The following is a 19,777-nucleotide window of genomic DNA, read 5'->3' on the forward strand; positions in this document are numbered from 1 at the left end:
ATAAATGATGACTCTAAAAACACTTCAAGTAATCTTGTATAAGAAAGATTAATGAAGCACTTTAAAGGACACTGTTTTGCAATTAAAATAATAACCAATTGCTTTCAATATTTTTTAATCTCTACTGAGCTTATTAGCATTAATTATTAGCATCACAGATGATTTTCCAGGTGGATTCTACTTTGTAAACAATCATCCATGTCTGTACAATGTGCACAGGTTACAAAGCAAACGAGACTTCCAAGTCCTAAATGTCAAAAATACCATCTATAATAAGCAAAACAGATTATTTTAGGACTTGACATTATTTAAAAAGAGTCAGTACAATTCAACTGCTCTCCAGCTTTCACAATGGAAGCTAGTATTCCCCCCCAAAGCTGTGACCCTCATTATTTCCTCTAATTCCATTTCTAGGCCGCTTACAGTACAGCTGTCTAAGCTGTCCTTACCTTGTAAAATAGTATGTCACAACAGCCCCTGCTACTGTCATCTGCTGACAGGCTAGGATAAACTCGCTGATCCAGATCAGTCCCACTACATGGTACCACCACATGTATTTCAAAGGGCCTACCACCCGAAATTCAACAAATCCTTCTTCATTTGGGACAGGACTACCTAGAAATACATGAAGGTAAAAAAGGAAATGATGCTTACATCAACTCTGAAAGAAGGAAGCGTATGGTGTTAGCAGTTCATAACTGTCTACAGCAGAACCATTCCAGCTTCTACTAACACTCCTAAATGTCATGTTTAGGAAGATTGTTCGTAAGAGAGATACAGCTTTTGAGACAATCAGTATAACGGCATTTGAAAAAAGTACTAAAAAAAATTACGAGTGCACTCAAAATCCCGCAACACTTCTTTTAATTTATAGCCACATGGTGAAAATTTCCAAAACTAACCAACATAAGTATTAAAATTCTTACAATTAGCATTGATAACACCTTCTCCACCTTCTTAGCTATGCTTTTATGTTTATATTAAAAAAGTAGTATTTTCTTGTGAATAAATTGAACTTCTGAAATAACTTTTGTTTTCATGCACAAGATCTTCATAAGTGTAGGCTTCTTCTAATACACAAATAAAGTACATTTTTTCAGTTCTCCAGGTTTGGATTGAAAAGATCTGGCCCTATTTGCACAAAGATTTTGTTTAACTGATAACCAGTGAAGACACTGAGTGCATATAAAGCTAAAAGCATCATCAGTCTTTGCAGAATCAAGGCAAACCAAAAGACTTCTGTCAGAAAAATACAGTATCAGCCTAAATTTTGCTACAAATTTGGTCTCTGTGCTGTGGTCTTTAACTCACATAGTGAACTATGGGACTGAGGCTTAACTCACCTTCAGAGGTGAACATTTTCTGCACATAACACAGCATGTAATGAAAACTAAACACTTCAACAGAATTAGAACAGAACACATGAAATCTACTACCTATATCCCTTGCTAAGAATTCAGGCTGTGAAATAAAAAAAATATTTACTTGTATTACCCTGAAATAGCTCTGTGACCTGAAACACTGCTACTGTTGGATCAGCAGTAAACAATAAATTTCAAAATTCTAAAGTTTTAATAATGAACGATAGTCTCTATTGCCTACAGCTTACTGCAAAATAACACAGACAGCTCTGATTTAAAAAAGTAGTTGCTAGGTTTCTCTTCTGAAATAACTAAGATTTGAACTGACTAATTCTAGAAGCTCTTGTCAGACCCTGAACACAAAGTTCTCATTTTCTATGTGGTTCACAGCAGGCAGAAATTGTGAATACATTCACTGCTCTCAGAATATGGAGTACCAATGGCAGAAAAATCTCCCTAATAACCCTGGAAAATGCTGAAATAATACTGGACACCTAAGTTATAAACAACTGAACACTACTTTGAGTATATTTATATTTTGGGAGAAAGTAAATGTTTGCAACAACCCTTCGTCTGTATGAGTACTGGCTACAATACAATACCTTATGAAATTAGCTGTAAGATTAGCTGGTTTTGACCTGTTTATGTAAAATTATAGGGAATTATGTGAAAAATGGTTATGGCACTTTTATTTATGCAGTCTTGTGGTTTGCAACATGCCAACTCGCATCAAATCAAAAAGCCGGCCTAAGGCACAAAGTAACATACTGGGACGCAAAGACTCAAATGTATAAGAACTTTATTGAAACGAGTGTTTTGAAATCACTCAAACAGACAACAATAGAAGCATAGTTTGTTTGGTTTTTTTCACAGAGGTTCCCACGTGCTTTCTAACCAACTCAGCCTGAAACCATACAAAAATAAAGTGGAATTTATCTAAAATAAGCCTGGTAGCTGCTTACCTGTAGTACCAAGGAAAAACAGAACGGTGATCCAGTATGTCCAGAAGAGGATAAGCACAAAGAACGTCCAAAATGGCTGGAAGACTAGCAGTGGCAGGTGAATGAAGACCTTGCCGGCCACATGGAACAAGGCAATAGTGAGAGCTACTCGTTTGCGCATAATTAACATTATCAAGAACAAGATAACCTAGAGGGAGAAGTTTTCAAATCATAGTTTAGCGAATTGTAAAATAAGCAAGATACCATTTTGCACAGCCAGGATGTTCAAACACAGCAAATTAACACATGCTCTACCTAGAAGATCACAAGTTCAAAATGCAAAACCTCTATCAGCTTCTTCTGTTGATAAATTATTTTCCAAATTATACTTTTGGGGAATTCCAGTTTCATAATTATGTATTTGGACTCATCATCAGCCTCAGGCTTACGAGATTAGACCAGATTCTATCCTCAATTATGTTTTCCAAACCAGTGAAACCAGCATGATTTAACAAAGAATACGATTTAACATCTATATTTGGGTATGGTGTGGTGGATTTGTCCTGAAAAGTCATAAAACATTATCAATTCTTAGTAGCAAAGTCAGTAACTCTGAAACAAACAGCAAGACCTGAAGACGACAAATTGTTTCAGTAAGCATTTTCAGTATTTTAGTTCACAACGATCTTTCTGTAAAAGGAAAAAGTTTGCGAGAAAAAAATTTCAGAAGGAGGAATGCTCTAAGGGCTTTCAAATAAACTGAAATGATGCAATACCTCTGAACTGGGAACCTAAGAAAAATCTCGTAAGTAAAACTGGATTGGAAGTCCAGTATTATACCCATTCATGGAAGTCCCTGTGGACATTTTACAGTAGAGGAGAGTAGCTGCAGGTTCAAGAACTCTCCCCTGACTCAAAACCAGATATTACAGAGCAAAGTCTGGAAAAGAAAAAAAAAGGGAGGGGGGGAGGAGGGTCAGTGTGAAATCACTGCAGCAGAGCTTGCAGTAGAAATAAACTCTTCAAAAATGTGTGCAGTATAAACCTTTCACCTGAGACAACTAGGAAGACAGAACAAGAAAATAATGTAGTCATTAGCAAAGCATACCGTGAAGACTGTAGCTGAAATGGCATAAATCAGAAGAGCCTGAAGATTGTCTTTGGCTACTTGATTCTCAACAGCACTGGTAGAAATCCGTTGCTTAGCATAGAGCCACCACAGGACTCCCGTACCACCTGTGTTTTAGAGGGGAAAAAAAAAGAACTGAAAGATGCTCCTCCCATGTGATGCTGTTATACTACCTAATACCAAAGAAGCTAAACAGTTTATTCTTTTAAGTCTAGTCTGGTACAGAATGGTCAAGGGCACTGACAGCTAACTCAACAGGAACTTCTGAGAATGGATAAGTGCCCTCTTCGCCAGTGGATATACTCTTTTCACAGTCTTACCCCACTATGACCATTTAAGAGACTTGCAGCTCTCTGACTCCGCGTTTTAGGGCGAAGTGCATGAGAGGACTAGTTCATGGAGAGCCCTAACAACAAAGATACATGACTCCAGCCGCTCAGGTGGGCTTCTGAGTATCTGAGTATCCTCCTCTGTTCTGTTGTTATTTTTTAATCAGCTGCATAAGCTTACACAGAGATTAGAAGTATTTGCTGAAGGTACTCCGTTCAAGAGTTAAATGGAGGATGCTCTTTTGGCATCTCCTGAACAAACAGTAAATACTGAATAAGCAGTATGTCTCACAAATGACATGTTCTTATTCAGTCTGTGTAATGTATGCAATTTTTTAGAACACAATAACAGATGGCAATAAGTCATTGAACTACTCCATTCAACATAGTTGCTCAGCTTCTAAAGAGAACATAAATGAGAAAACAAAATCCATTTTTTCCCTTTTCTGTGATCAGAGAACCTGTGAACAGTAAGCAGAAAACCCAAGTGATCCTGAAAAGACATAGATGGTCTGCTGATCTTATTTTTCCCATCCCCTGCAGTCATGCAAGAACCGAATTGTGAGTACTTCCTAATTTAATTATTCTATTTTTGTTCCTTCCCCACAGTCATCTGTCCATACATTTTGACTGTGCTACTGGCTTTTAGTAATACAAAATTTAAAGTTTTACAAATGTAAAAGTTAATGTGATAAAGGAAGGTTATCTTTGTGCAAGCGAAATCATTTTGGATAAGACAATCTTTGGCCATTCCCAAGATGGCATGGTTGATTGCATTCCATACATGACCTAGGTCATGCATGGCTTATAGAGTTATCTGGAAACACAAGGATTTGATTAGAAATGCTAGAAAAGCACCTTTTCTTCTCCTCAAGAACATATCTTAGATACACCTACAGAGCTACTTGGAGGACTGAAGGGGCTGATGAACCTGTCAGGGTTGTATGGACCCATTTACATCCTAAGAGTCCCCTGAGGCTGCATAAAACAACAGTTGCTCTTTGATTTCTGCATACTTGAATATGCCCAGTGGGTGGGTGTGCCATCAGACACACCCAGACTAGCTGCCTTGCTCACATGTTCAGAAGGCAGATTAAGAAGCAGGCAACATTTAGGGCTGTGGTAAAAGTGCCGTGAAGAATATCTCCTATTACTGATATGGGCTCTCCTGAGACAGGCTGGCAGGAAGCTTGCACGCCAAGCATGGAGTGCAGCAAACCTCTAAGGAGCAACGTACACTCTGGGAGAGGACTACAATTACAAAGGTGTCATTTTTTATATTTGTCTTGCAAGGAACTCAAAGGAAAGAAGAAGGGAAATGCATGGTCCAAGATCTGTGCAGGCTGTAGCTGGTCTGAGGACGTGGAGCACAAAAATTAGAACTGGGCACTCAGAAATTGGGAGACAAACGAGGCTTACCAAGTGATCCAAGAATCACCAGAATTGTTACAATCCAGACAAGTACTCTCGAAATGTACCTGATTATAACCATCAAAATCATGGACAACACTGCAAAAGAAGAAAAGTAAAATAAGTACAGCAATTATTTCAAGTAGAAATACCCTTCCTAATTGTCCCACTGCACTAAGATAACTGCCTTCTAACAGAACTTTTAGATAAAGATTTATTTTCTGAGGCTTATAAACTCACTGCACAGATAGTTAAGGAAACTAGGCACCTCTACACCTTCACTTTGAAACTGCTGATTAAAACAAAGAAAGCATAAATACATTTACATGGTACATTAAATATAAGACATAATGTGTACAAACAGACAGATGTATTTAGACAATGACAAAACACAGCAAGACATGATAGAACTCCGAGTCTGGTAACACAAGCACATCTCCTAAAGACCAGAGCAGAATTTGCACTCAAATACACTTGTCAAACAAGTGCAGATAATGTGATGCCTGTGTACTCTAAAATGTCATGCCACCAAAAAGTAAAAAAAAAATTACTACTTTATTTTCAACATTCAAATGAGTTCTTTAACAAGCTTTGTTCATATAGTTCCACTGTAGTTCAGGAACTGCACATTAAAAAGCCCTCCACAATCTCAGCCAACTAACATTTAGTGAGTGGTGTGTGTAAGTGCATTCACATATGTTTGCATATACTCATTTGTGTACAGCAGTTACATGAAAACCACTGGAACCTAGCTTTCTGAATCACACAATCTTACACATTGTTTAAAAATAAATACATTTTGTTTAATTATGAAGGTATGAAAAATATTTTTTAAATTAACTGTACATAAAACTGCATTAACTTCTGACTCTAACCCAACAGTAGCAGTGCTAATGAGCCACTAGCTATCAGATTTGGAACAGTCTTTCTACTTTTATTATCAAAGATTGCAGCTGTCAAGATACAAGGATAAACAGCTTTCCAGATACAGCTGAAAAGATACTCAATGGTCTTTCATTTGGTGGGGTTTTTTTGTGGGTGGGTTTGTTTTTTTGTTGTTGTTGCTGTTTTTTTTTAAAAAAAACCCACAAAGACAGACTGAAAACAAAGGCATTCTTTATCTGGTACAGTTTTACAGTGTTTCTTTCCAAGCCACACACTGCTTGTATAAATGGATACTATCTGGACCTTCCCATTTTAGGATTTCAGATTTTATACTTGGTAGGAGTAAAATAAACTCACTGAAAAAGTAAATATGTGGGTAGCATCTCACCTTAATTCACAAGAATTTGTTAAAACAGCACTTCAGTGTAGTGCAATGTGTCATTCTACAGGCCAGAGGCATCTCACAACTGTAGAAACAACTCAGTACCTCCATACTGCTGGGAATTTCCAGCTCTTCAGACAAGGCTGAGGTTTTCAAAGGCCTGAAGTTTTTAACTTTGGGGGAAGGGGAAGAAGGATGGTAACATACAATAAAACAAATAGGCACCTAACTTTCTTGTTTTCCCTCTGACAGTTCTCATACCCCTTCATAAGCATGTTAAATTAAACTAACTAAATCCCCTACCTTTTAGAAGAGTGCTGTTGTGCACTTCTCAGCCTGTCCTTTTTATTTGGAAACAGTTTATTTGGACTTGGGTTAGCAGAAAATTAATATAAGAAAAGGGAAAAGTAAATATTGTAATAAAAATGAGGACAATGGCAATATTGTTAACTATACCAAAACTAATATTCGCTCGTCAGCTGCCACACATCCTCTATATCTCATAATCAGTGGAAGAGGAGAAAAAACAGAAATGCATATGTATATTACTTCTGAATATGTTATCCAGATGTCAAATAACATTTTAAAAAAGCATCCTGAACCATTTTCTAAGGGCTTATGCTATCATACATTTTTTTGCTCATATTGTGGTTAGAGGGTGTTAACAATCTCCTAATGCAGTACTAAGAAATAACTAGTAATGAGAAAAACAATTACCTAGTGATAACAAGCAAAGTCCCATTATAATCTCTTTGCTGGTCATAACTCCACTAATCAGCCTGTGTAAGACACTACTGTCACTGACAAAGGTGATCAGGGCCTCTGCAAACTTGGCATAGCAGGAAATGTTCACAGGAGCACAGCGATGGAAGAATGGAATAGGTGCACTGGTGACACAAGGAAAAAAAAATCAGAAAAAAAAATTACTCCTACTTAATATAAATGCCACATCAACACACAAATGAAAGGTGAATAGATGCAACCATTCCACCCTCATAACATCATAACCACAAACCATGTGTTGAATGCACAAGTGCTGCTGGAATGAGGATGATCATAATGGGAAGTGATGCGTTCTAACAAGTAACCCTGTGAGGCTGGAGTGCACAGTCCAATAGGAAACTTTTACCCTCCCACCCTTAAATGGCAAAGCTCAGAAAATACAGGTTTCTATTTCTGCTTAAATGTCTCCCATTCAAGTGTCAGATGGTGAACCAGCAGCTGAAACAATGCCTTTCACATGTGTTAGAACAGAAAACTGGCCCATATTTGCAGCAAAAGAAATTCCAGAATGATGATACTCTTCTTGCAGGCATACGTTATGCTAAAAGACATCAGCACTTAAAACTGCTGCCAAGAAAAATCAATGTATTCATTCTTAGTCTTTCCCCATAGTAAGCTTGCTCTTGTATTGAGGGTTACAATCACAGTGTTTCCTTTCATTAATTTTGCTAAAATTATGCACTACATTCTTTGCAAAACTTGCAAAGATGCCTCTACTTTTTATTATTCCTGAACTGCTTTGGAAGCATCGTCCCCCAGAATACTGACATTATGCGTTAAACCTTGCAGAAAGTTCAGCAGAACCTGTTACCAAGTCCATCAGAGGAAGATACAAGAGAGCAAAAACTTCACTTTAAAAGTGGGTAATTTTGTTTTCCAAATGTTCCCCATTAAGTAACTGCCTTTCTTGCTCATAAACTATAGCAGATCTCAAAGTGGCCTATTACATCTTGTGATCAATCTTCCCAGTTACACCACAGACACATGTTCCATGAACTAAATGTTCCTTCCTATAATTGCAGCCAATGAAAGAAATGTATTTTGTAGTAAGTCAGTCTTTTCTTCTAACCTCTAAATTTGTTTCACCCTCCCCAAGCTTCCTTACATAAGTGATTTCAGAAGACTGTAGCAGGAATACACGTAATCTTTTGCATTTTCCCCATTTCAGCAATGATCTATAAAGCAGCAATTTTTCTGTACTCAGCAACTATTTGTTAAGCCTAAGCATTTCCAAAATTCTAAGTGTTATTTTAAACATGTAGTGAGTAAACCAGCTGCCTTAGGCATGTTCTTTCTATGTATTGTTTTTGGAGAAAAAAGGACAAGATGCTGAAAACCATTAGTGTATCATTATTATGTACAGAATTCAGGAGAAAGTATGATCACCTGCCATAGCCATGTAATTAACAGAACTTAGGTTACTGCTTGAAGTGACTGACAATTGTAAATTATATGGTTTTAAACTTACTGTGCTGAGTAACTAAATGCATTTGGAGATGCTCATATTGATGGTCTACTGTTAGGCAGTGATGAAGACAGCAGTTAAAGTACAGCAAAGTCATTGTGAATTAGTCACAGTTGTTAAAACCCAAACTAAACCCGTAATGATGGCTGCCCTATTTAAAAGGCAGCCCATGTATCCTCTCAGCCTCTTACAACATAGCCTATTTTGGAATATGCAGTGTACTGCAGTTCATTATATGCAGTAATACGGGGAAATATTGAAATCTGAGAGGTTTATCTGATTGTTAACTATTCCAACTTTGCAGAAAGCCTACAGCATTTAGAAGTTGCCAATATCAATAACAAAGTGCAAGTCCTGAGCTGGGAGCAGGGAAAAGACTGTCGTTCCTGCATCCAAATATGAAAATACCCATTTTGAAAAGGGGCGTTAATGGGATTAAAATACTGTTCCAAAATATACCCCAACAGAGGAACAAATGTGCACCAGAGTTTATATTACCCTTTTAATGTCCCTTAAGCTATGGCAATTTCACTACAATGTCAAGTTACCTATTTTCATATGCAATAATTAATTTCTATCTTTGTTGTAATTAATTTTAAAAATGAGGTTAGTGGTTCCTACAAGCTTTCTTGAGTAAATAGGACTCCTGAGAATCCACCTTTTGAGATCGGCTGCTATTTCAGTGGTTCTGACTGAATGACTGGGCAAGGTAAGGTGTTTTGTTTAATGAAAAATACAATAATAGATGTATTCTCAGTGACCTGTGCTATTTCACACGGCCTCTTGATTGTAACTTGTTATATTACATACCAAAATGGAATTACATGTTTCTGAGAATAACAATATGATACTTAATCATGAACAAGAGCAAGTAAAGTTCAAGCCAGCAGATGATGATGTTAAAAACTGTATTTTTAAAGCAATATTCAAATGAAGTTAAGAGACCCATCTGATTGTTCAAGTACTAGATATCACAGGAGAGCTTCTTCCTCTCTCTACTACACCCGGGCATATAGGGTAACCTGTGTGTGTGCAGCCTGGCTGGAGTACCACTGCTACCTGCTCTTTACAATCTCTACAAAGCATGCACTCAGCACCATTTGGTACAACTGTTTGATAAATGCTGGAGGAAAAAGCTGGATAGATTTTCCTCCATAGAGTTCTCTATTTCAAACCTAAATAGTCACATACTGAGGCAGAAATATGCTAGGCACAGTTTCTGGAAGACACAGGTATCACTGGCTGCATTGGCAGACTGCACTGCTGTGGCAAAGTTGGACATAGTGCCTTGAAGCTGGAGGATCAGAGTCCATGGAAGGGCATGAAGAAGCCTGGTCATGAAACAGAAAACATCAAGGGACAGTCCTCACAGCATACACTATCTCCATTCCATGGACCTAACTGGGAGTCAGAGGATGGTTCACACCTTTGACAGATCAAATCTCAAAACAGGAAAATTAGGTAAGTGCTCCCTGAACGCCTCAGCCTGCAGGGCGTCAGGTTTTCATTTGTTTGTAGCCACAGGATTCCATTTCCCCTCCAAATTACACTAATTTATTCAAATAATTTAACTATAAAAATCTGAAAACCAGAGTGGTTTACAGATACAATATTGGCCTTTTTGCCTTAGGGCATTAAGTTCAGACTTTTCAATCTCAGGAAATATTCAGACGTACTGAGCATTTTATTCATATCAAATAAAAAAGGGGAAATACGCCACTCACACAATAACTTTTCAAAAATAACTCTTGAGGTAGTTTTTGTGAGGAATTTATGTAGTGTCATTAGAGCCCTGACACACTGTTCTATCCTCTTGTTTTCATTAAGGTATATTCATTCAGACTGAATGATGTGGGAACACATAGTGCGAAAAATCCATATAATTCTCGCAAAAATTAAGACTGACAAGTCTTTTTAGTATGCATGCTGAAGTTTTCATGTTTTTGTATTACAGCTGTAACAGCTTCTTAGCTGCATGGAATGAATATTAATCTGCTATGTGGAAAAGTAAAAAAAAAAAGTTAATATTCCAGCAGCTACTTATTGTCATTACAACATAAAAAAATTATTCACTGGAGGGGCTACAACACACCCAAGAGACACTTAAAATGAAAGCTTTTAGAACCGACCCAATTATAAATTGTAATAAAACCATAACAGAAACCTATACATAGGGCAAGACTGCATTTACAACCCACTACTGAATATGTTTGAGAAGATAAACTTCAAGAAAACACAATATGATTCTTCTTGAGTGAGTGGAATTACTGACAGAAGGGTGTGCACAACAGCAAATGGATAGCTTTTTTTCTCAGCAATGCTCATCTCCACAGTTCCAGACAGCATAGCTAGCAGAGATTCTGGAGCTGCAATCTCTACTCTCCTATTCACAAAAAGCAGTCTAGCAAAATATTTTAAAGAATAAAATTCAGATCAATCTGTTTATAAAATACAGTCCTCTTTTTGGTACTTGACCATCCTCATATTGGTCATTTGGGGACTGAAAGAAGAAAAATGAAGCAATATGCTAGATCTGACTGGCTGAGGTAAGGTTTAAAAAGTGAACACTGTAGAGAGCTGCATGTGAATATACCTTTTTTCCTCCCTAAAGTGCTCCATAACTGTCTCTGATCTGCATTGCTGGCAGGCAGCTGGCTATATGGTGAAATGCAGTAAACCAGCTGATATTCAGCACAGTGCCAGTTACATGAGACAGAAGAGAACTTGAAGATACTTGAAGAACTTAATACTCTCAGTAACACATGCATGGATAGTTTGGGTTTTTCTTTAAGAGTTGCTTTCAAAATGCCTTTTAAACACTTGTGTCAATAAAACACTAAAATACCCATCTGTAAGACAGAATAAATTTGTGCTGCATATTTCCTAAAGAACTGTAATGAACACAACAAATCTCTCCTCCCTCCACCCACAATCAGACAAGATGTTAGTATTACCTCTCTGGAACAGGATATTTAGGACATAACTTGGCAGCCCGTGGGTCTGTCGTGTATTCTGATGGCTGTAGTTCATAGCTACACAGAGTGGACCCTGTTGAGAGAAAAAAAAAAAAAAGACTGATGGGGAAAAAAAATAAAAATAAAATATTCCTGTTCTTTGCAAATGGTAATAAAACTGATAGAGGTCCTAATTCTGCAGCTCCTCATGTTATTACCACAAAGTTCTGCTACAGTTCCTTCTATAACAGAGCAGTGAATCAAACCCAGCACAAGCTTCAGTGTAACAGAATGACACTCTTCATCTAGCTTCGGGTCTTTCAACATTTGTGTATTCAAGTCAAAAAAGTTTATTCACCATGCAGGTTAAAACAGAAGGACACAAAGCACTTTTAAGTCACCCTCCTCTGCTACTCCACCACACTTTTTCTTGATAATTTTTAGTGCACGAATATTGCATAAGATAACATTCATTACAGAAAGAAAACATTCAAGTGTTTTTTTTTCAGGGGGTTTTTTGTGTTTTCAAAATACAACCATTCTATAGAACTCAGGGAGAGGAACAAAAGAACCAAACTGCTGAGGTTAGAAACTTGGATGAAAAATAACACAAGCTCTGACCACATCAGATGTCCAAAGCTTTTAATGAAGCTGAACTCTCTCTATAAACAAACTGGTATAGCACAATAAGGATCAAGTTGCCTACAACCAAATTCAAACATAATTTAAGCTTTCCTTAGTACGTGAGACTTGCCTAATAGAAGTACATTGCCCAGACAGATCTGTTCCCATTTGTCTATAATCAATATACTGAACATCTGAGCCAATGCTTCCAGGAACTGCCAAATCAGATTGGAGCAGCAGTCTCTCAAAAACTGGAGGAAGAGGTAAGAAAGCCTCCAACAGTACAAGCTGCCTATCCAAAGATAAGTTTCTTCTCAAGCTTGTTTGCTGACAGATTGCTTACTCCCCAGAGCAAGGGGATACATAGCCTTTAGTGTTCTTTTTTCCTACAAAATAAACTAAGGACATCTTGATCATCCCTATAAGTATTCAATTATTGCCATTATGAAAGTCTCCTCTCCAGAAATACTCTGTAGCAGAGAGTTCTATAAAGTGAATCTGGGTACTACATACACACTGTTACCCAAATTAAACCAAGACTTTTGACAAACAGCCTTATCTTGGTCGGTGTGACACCAAACAGAAGTATCACATGTAGAAATTGTAGAATGTTATTTGCAGAAATCTTGTTTAGCATTGCCACATTGCTACCTCTATCAAGAGATATCTATTCACAGACTGAAAGACAAGACAGAAAGCAGCTGAGCAGGCTATCCCAGGCAGTCTCTGGAACACTACTTAAATACCACTTCTACAAATTAGTTTTTTGGGGGCAGGTCCAAAACACCAAATACACCACTGAAGAAAGTTAGATTTCCTGCAAAGAGAAGGTACCCGGTAAAACATCTGAACTGCAATTTTCAATTATACTGTTTATATGAATCCTTATGCCTCTACTTGCTTATGTGGAAAAGATGGCATCAGATAAGCAGGTATCAGACAAAACTACCTTTGTTACATCATAATTGTAAAGCATAATATCTAAAAATAACTTGCTGATTTTGCCATTCATCACTACCAGTGTTGAACTACAGTTTAAGTATGTGATGCAGAGGCCCCCACACCTAAGTAAGTCTAAGGGACACAGCTGATCTGTGGATGTCCATGCTTCTTTATGACTTCTAGCAGTTCAGGCAGAAGGGAAAAAGGGCAGGATTTACTATTGCCAGGGAAGAAGGATCTAGGTTCTTTGCATGAATGTGTATCCAAAGACCTTCTGCTTGTATCACAAATGTAAGCCAAACAAAATGCCACATCCTAATCTGCAAGACAGGTCACAAGCCATTCAAGTAGGACTTGTAGACTAGGGTAGCACAACAAACCCCTGGCTGTGGAAGAAAGTGGAGGCACCTTGCAAGGTCCCTCTGGAAACTAACAGCATGTTCTCTCCTGTCATGCAATGGAGCACAGGATGACTCTGGCTGCTACCATCATCTCTTGCCTGGGAATTGCTCCTGGGAGGTCCTCTGTATCTCTTCCTTTCAGCTGTCCACCTCATGTAGCGTGCTTCTTCAGACTCACAGCCAAACAGAAAAATATTTTCATGGAGCTTGTCAGACAAGGGACATTAACAACCCTGCATCTAAACAAACTACCAGTCCAACAGCTGAAATAATGCCCATGAGATTTATTTGTCTTTTTGTCCTATATAATTAGGCAGAATAAAATTTTACTATTCCTATAAATATTTATTTCTTTGTATTTTTAAAACCTTCCGACTTCTCTAATACCATGTAGGGGAGTTCTAAAACCCAAACATGTGACTGAGAAATGTATTACTTGATATCAAACTTAAACTGATTTCTTAACAAGAGTGTCTGTGCACCAATAAATAAAAGTGTGAATTCTGTAAGGTGAGAATGGGAGGAATGGACTGTTTTGCCAAACCTTCCACCCCATACTAGTTATACTGCGTTAGTAGAGACTGTATTAGCACAGCCAGTCTTACTGTTGCTGTTTGAGTTTGCAAGGCTGCAAAAGCTTAAAGGAGAACTCAAATCATCAATCTTGCTGAGATAATTAGTTTACCAAAGATGCTACTACTACTCCTAAATTATTATAAAACTTAAATATTTCAAAAACATTATGGGTGGAATTCAGAGAACAAACTAAAAAAAAATCATTAAAGTACTACATCCTTTGCTTCCTACAGCAGTGCACATTATTTCTGCTGGAGAAATCATTAGGGAAACAACATCAAACTACAGGGATTGGATTTGAGATCCCAACACGTTGTAACCTTAAAGAAAAATCCTTATAAACTATGCAGAGTAACAGTTTCCGGGCTACTGGTAAGCACACAGAGTTTACTGGTCCCACAGTGCTGTACTTGGTGCTTTCACCTACAAAGTGGTATTCTGGAGACACAACACAGCTTCAGTTCCATGCTTTCTTTTTCATGAATAGTGTGGCTCCAGCCATGAGAATATTTTGGGGCCATGAGTGCAGCAGAGCATCTCAAAAGACAAACTTCCCTTTCAACAATAACCTAGCCGTAGGAGTGAAAGCCACTTCTTCTTTAAAAGCCGTCTTTCTGTTTTGGCGAGGCTTGGATTAGCAAGGGGCTAAACAGCCATTATCTCTATCATTCTTAAAAACAACTACAATTGCTACAAATTATGTAAAGATGCTGTAGAAAGCCAGGACGAAGATGGGAGACCAAACTTATTTCAAAGATTCTTTCCAACTGAGAAGGCAAATTATTAAAGGTCTTGTGTGCTCAGAAGACACAGCACACAGAACAATAAGGTACCACCCTCTGCTTCCCACAGCAGTATAATAAATGGGAAGTTCCATACTAACCCAAGGTGGTCAGATAAAACTACTTTTAAAGACCAGAGCTCCAATACAGCTTTCCTTCCTGTATTTGCCGTGCTGTAAGCAAACACACAAAACCTCTGCTACATCAGCATCACTATCAATATAAAAATATACAGCTTGAGAAATGGTAAGACTTCCTAGGTCATCTGTTAAGAGGACCAGCCCACAGAGGAAACCACTAACATTAATACTGACCAAATGACAGTGGTGGAAAGCACAACAGGGGCTCTGGATCCCATTCTTAGCTGCTCAGCAGTGCCCACTGTCAGTAGTGTTAGCAGGAACTAAAACAAGGACTTCCAGATCTAAAAACATGGTCTCATATTCAGAGTCAAGAATTTAAGCGGAAAAATACAGAACTATATCACAGAATCACAGAATGTTCGGGATTGGAAGGGACCTCGAAAGATCATCTAGGCCAATCCCCCTGCCAGAGCAGGAACCTACATGAGATCACACAGGAAGGCGTCCAGGAGGGTTTTGAAACGTGTCCAGAGAACGAGACTCCACAGCCTCCCTGGGCAGCCTGTTCCAGTGCTCTGCCACCCTCACTGTAAAGAAGTTGCTTCTCAAGTTTAAGCGGAACCTCCTGTGTTCCAGCTTACCCCCATTGCCCCTTGTCCTACCATTGGACATCACTGAGAAGAGCCTGGCTCCATCCTCGTGACATTCACCCTTAACATATTTATAAACATTAATTAGGTCTCCCCTCAGTCTCCTCTTCTCCAAGCTAAAGAGACCCAGCTCCCTCAGCCTTTCCTCATAAGGGAGATGCTCCACTCCATCATCTTGGTGGCTCTACGCTGGACTCTCTCAAGCAGTTCCCTGTCCTTCTTGAACTGTGGGGCCCAGAACTGGACACAATATTCCAGATGTGACCTCACCAGGGCAGAGTAGAGGGGGAGGAGAACCTCTCTTGACCTAGAGATACCTGGGATAGGTTCAGCACCAGGAGCAGAAGAGCCACCTCAGGAGTATGTTCTGTTCAAGTTAGGCACAGCTCCAAGCAGCTCCACATACCCGTTTTCACAGGCACATGGCAAAGCAGACTGAGAGACTAGGACCACAGCTTTAGTGAGGAATTTATACGATCTTCCATGTTCTGAATCTCACTGACAGGATGCACATATTATGCACCTATGTGAATAACTGTCTTCTAAAAGACTGTATGATGAGGCAGAATTTATAGTTAAAAACCTCAACATTATTTTAAGCATTCTCTCTCCTTCTCAAGCAACATCCTACTAGTCCATCAGTAAGGTAAGTCCTGTAACGCAGGCCTCAAACTCCAGGAAATCACAGGCACAGAAATGTGCAGAACTGTTAGCAGGAGTGAGATTGTTTAAATCACAGCTACTGGCCTCTGTACTTTCAGCCCACTGCTAGTTCCTCTTGGGTTCTGGGTGTTTTATAGGCAAGTGTCACCAATTAAAGCATAGCTAACATTGTGAATACATGACTCGGATGATTATGCTTGACCAACCCATGCAATACAAGCTAAAAGTATCAACAGCTGGATATTGACAGAGGTGGAGTTCACAGCTATTCAGGAAGGACAAGGCCCCCAGACTCTCATAAGGGTGAAATTCTTAACACTTCCCTACTTTCCTCACTCCAGAGCTTGACTTAAATCTACCTGTTGAACTCTATCAGCTCTAAACTGTTAATGTGAACCATATTACCAGTCCAGAGCTTCACACAATGAAACAACTTGGTACACTGCCAATAATTGTATATTATCTTACCATCTTATGGACTAGCAACGTGGCATAGAAAAGTAGAAGCCTAAAACAATGGCTCATGCATCTGTAGGAAATTCTGCTGCAAATCCCATAGCCAAAAACCACAGAAGGGGTAGGATGCCAAGCACTATTTCCACAGAAGGTGCTAAGTTACTATAAGTTGCTGACTTCTGCCAGTAACCGAGAATGATGTTGCATGACCTCTGAAAAAGTGTGCCTATGAGGAGTAGTAGACAGACCCCCTCTTCACAAACTCCTGCCAAGTAGAAAAAGGCTCAGGCCATGGAAGGAAATACACTAGATTGATGCTGACCAGACTTTGTTTATTCACTGACAACTGCAATTATAACCTGCCCACAGCTATAGGAAATAATTCTGCTCAGAACACAAGCACTAAGAATACATAAAGTTTAGGCTTGTATAAGTTTCTTGTTTGCCTACTGATTTTTAGAACAATGAGAACACTCCAGAAGCAGACAAGTTCACATTTCATGGTTCATTTAGGAATGACGTAGCATTGAGCTGTGTACAGATTAGCATTAGAGCTGAAAATGAGTGAAAAAACAAGAACTCCACTTCTTGGTCATTGATTTGAATACGGTCTGAAGTAGCACTTAATGTGGAAGCATCAGAGCACTGCACAAACATATCTCAACATCGCAGCTACCCCTTTTGCAAATAGTGCGGGAATGGAGGCCGAAGACCAACAAGGATGGAACTGAACCTTAACACCTAAACCTAATTTCTGGAACCTAGTAGAGTCTAGAAAAATAGTAATGCCTTGAGATGAGCAAGAAGACACAGGACAGACCATTTTGCAGGCAGGACTTCTCAGATTAATATGACAGATTTGTTCTCAAGGAAGCAAGCAAGCTTCATTCTATATATTTATCCACTGGTGCCTTCCAGAAGCACAGAAATTGTTTTAAAGGAAGGAAAGTAAGGACTGTATATATCTAAACTTCAATTTCTTTAAAAGACTGAAAATTAGAGGGCAGGAGAAATTACAGCCTGCTTTTTCAAATAAATGTGGGACTCAAGTGAAAGTAACTATCCTCCAGTGCCTGCAAGAACATTCTGAGAAAAATACAATACATAAAACCTGCTACTTGGATCTTTAAATGTCTCCAGAATTTAAGACCACGAAGAGAACTGCTGAGATAGCTAAGCGTAGCTCCTGTTATAACTAACTGTACATAAAAATTTTAAAAATTTATATCTTAACAGTCAGAATTCATATAGATGCATTCTTAGTCGTAATTAAAAAGCCCAGACTATCCTCTTCTCTATCCCTCCATTCTTATCAACAGTACAGAAAGTTGAAAGCAAGTACTAATTTACTTATTTACTCAATGAGTACTAATTTACTCATTCCTCCACTCATATTTCTTCCAGTGCTACATAAAATCAGCTATTCTGGAATCAAATTCAAAATCCATCTAGTCCAGTGTTTCCCAGATGGACTGGGATGTTTTCCATACTGCATCTTTAGCTCTCCACCACTTATAGCTCAAGGATATCCCTGAGTACTAACCTATTAAATATCCAAACACTATTAATCTAACAGTTTATCCTTCAGTATCTAAAATATTCTCATGGTAAGAAGTTTCATAAATTAACTATACCTTGTGTGGAAAAAAATCTGTCCCTTTGATGCCTAATAGTTCATTTTTTGACCTCTAGTTTCACATTATTCAAGTTATGAGATCAAGGAATCATTCTTTTTGAGCCTTCTCTAAACTATTGCTGCTTTGAAGACCTTACTGATAGTTTTCTCTTTTTCAGGAAAAAGAATCATTGGTCTTTTCTGGTGATCATCCTTGTTTGGCTTCTCAGTATGCATACACATAATATAAAAAAGTTTAGAAAAAAGTAAAGAAAACTCTTTGCCAAGGAAGGATCAGAACACAAGCTTTATGATCACAACACAGCATGAGTTTACACAAAATACAGTGTCTGTTTTTTTCTCTTCACAATTAATAAACATTACACTTTCAGACAATGCTGTGCTTCCATTTAATCCTCTCACTATCCACAGCAGCTTCATGATCTCTTTCCCAACTAGCAATAACCCTTTTAAAGTAAAATGCTAAATGTGTAACAATTGGGGTTTTTCTCACTCCTTCACTCTGCAGGCATTCCTTTGCATGTGATATATTGTTCCACTGCAACTGATATCATGTAATTCTAAATAATTCAGTAGCTGCAGCAAGATTTATAACCTCACTATTCCTCCCTCTTTCCAAATATTTTATTAACGTAATCAATAACACAACACAGTATTACTGAAGGACTCCATGTACAGCTGCTTTCTGTTGTGAAAATTACTTCATTCTGACTACAGGGTTCATTCCCAACACAAGACAACCCTGACAGGCAGTTTCTGGCAACAAGGTGAAGTAGCAGTGGATGACTCTGTATCTCAAAACCAGTCACAGTGTATACTTTTATTCCAACTATTCAAAAAATTACACTCAGAATTAACATATCCAGGTTCCCAAAGGCCTAGTGGTGCAGAATCTCTTTAATCACAATGTGCCTAGAACTAACATGGTACAACAGACTTCAGGAAAACCATGAGCAAAGGATTAAGCTTTAACCAGCACACTTCCACGAAAAACAAAGTTGGGGCAGGGCGGAGAGCAGGTGAGAGGGGGACAGGAGCAGAAGGAAATTGTCAGAAGCTGGCAGCAACTACATAACAACTATTTCTAAGGCAAGTATCAACAGTATACTGCAAAGATGTACTTTGATTACTATACATGAAGATGTCATTATCTTCAGACAAAGAAAAATCTTTTTTTGTTTCCCCTATGGTTCCTTCCCATAGCTGAGAGATGACCTGCTGCAACTCTGACAGCTTGATTTCCTTTATTGATTTCTTTCAGGTCCGTTTCCATAGCAGAATAACAAATTTAGACCACAGAATTACAGAATCACAGAATGTTAGGG

General features: G+C 38.3%; 1 protein-coding gene across 1 annotated transcript; it reads right to left on the reverse strand.

Moving 5' to 3' along the window:
- Nucleotides 1-449: 449 nt before the first annotated feature.
- Nucleotides 450-11,966, reverse strand: LOC104522966 (choline transporter-like protein 1; the record flags this gene model as incomplete). The annotated part of the gene is made up of 7 exons (XM_010165395.2): nucleotides 11,858-11,966; nucleotides 11,640-11,733; nucleotides 7,155-7,324; nucleotides 5,180-5,269; nucleotides 3,411-3,538; nucleotides 2,324-2,510; nucleotides 450-615 (listed from the first exon to the last, which is right to left on the reverse strand). Coding segments are annotated over exons 1-7 (944 nt in total), but the record flags the coding sequence as incomplete, so codon positions are not given.
- Nucleotides 11,967-19,777: the final 7,811 nt, after the last annotated feature.

The sequence above is a fragment of the Antrostomus carolinensis genome, unplaced genomic scaffold (genome assembly GCF_000700745.2).
Source record: "Antrostomus carolinensis isolate BGI_N321 unplaced genomic scaffold, ASM70074v2 Scaffold14193, whole genome shotgun sequence".
NCBI lineage: Eukaryota > Metazoa > Chordata > Aves > Caprimulgiformes > Caprimulgidae > Antrostomus > Antrostomus carolinensis.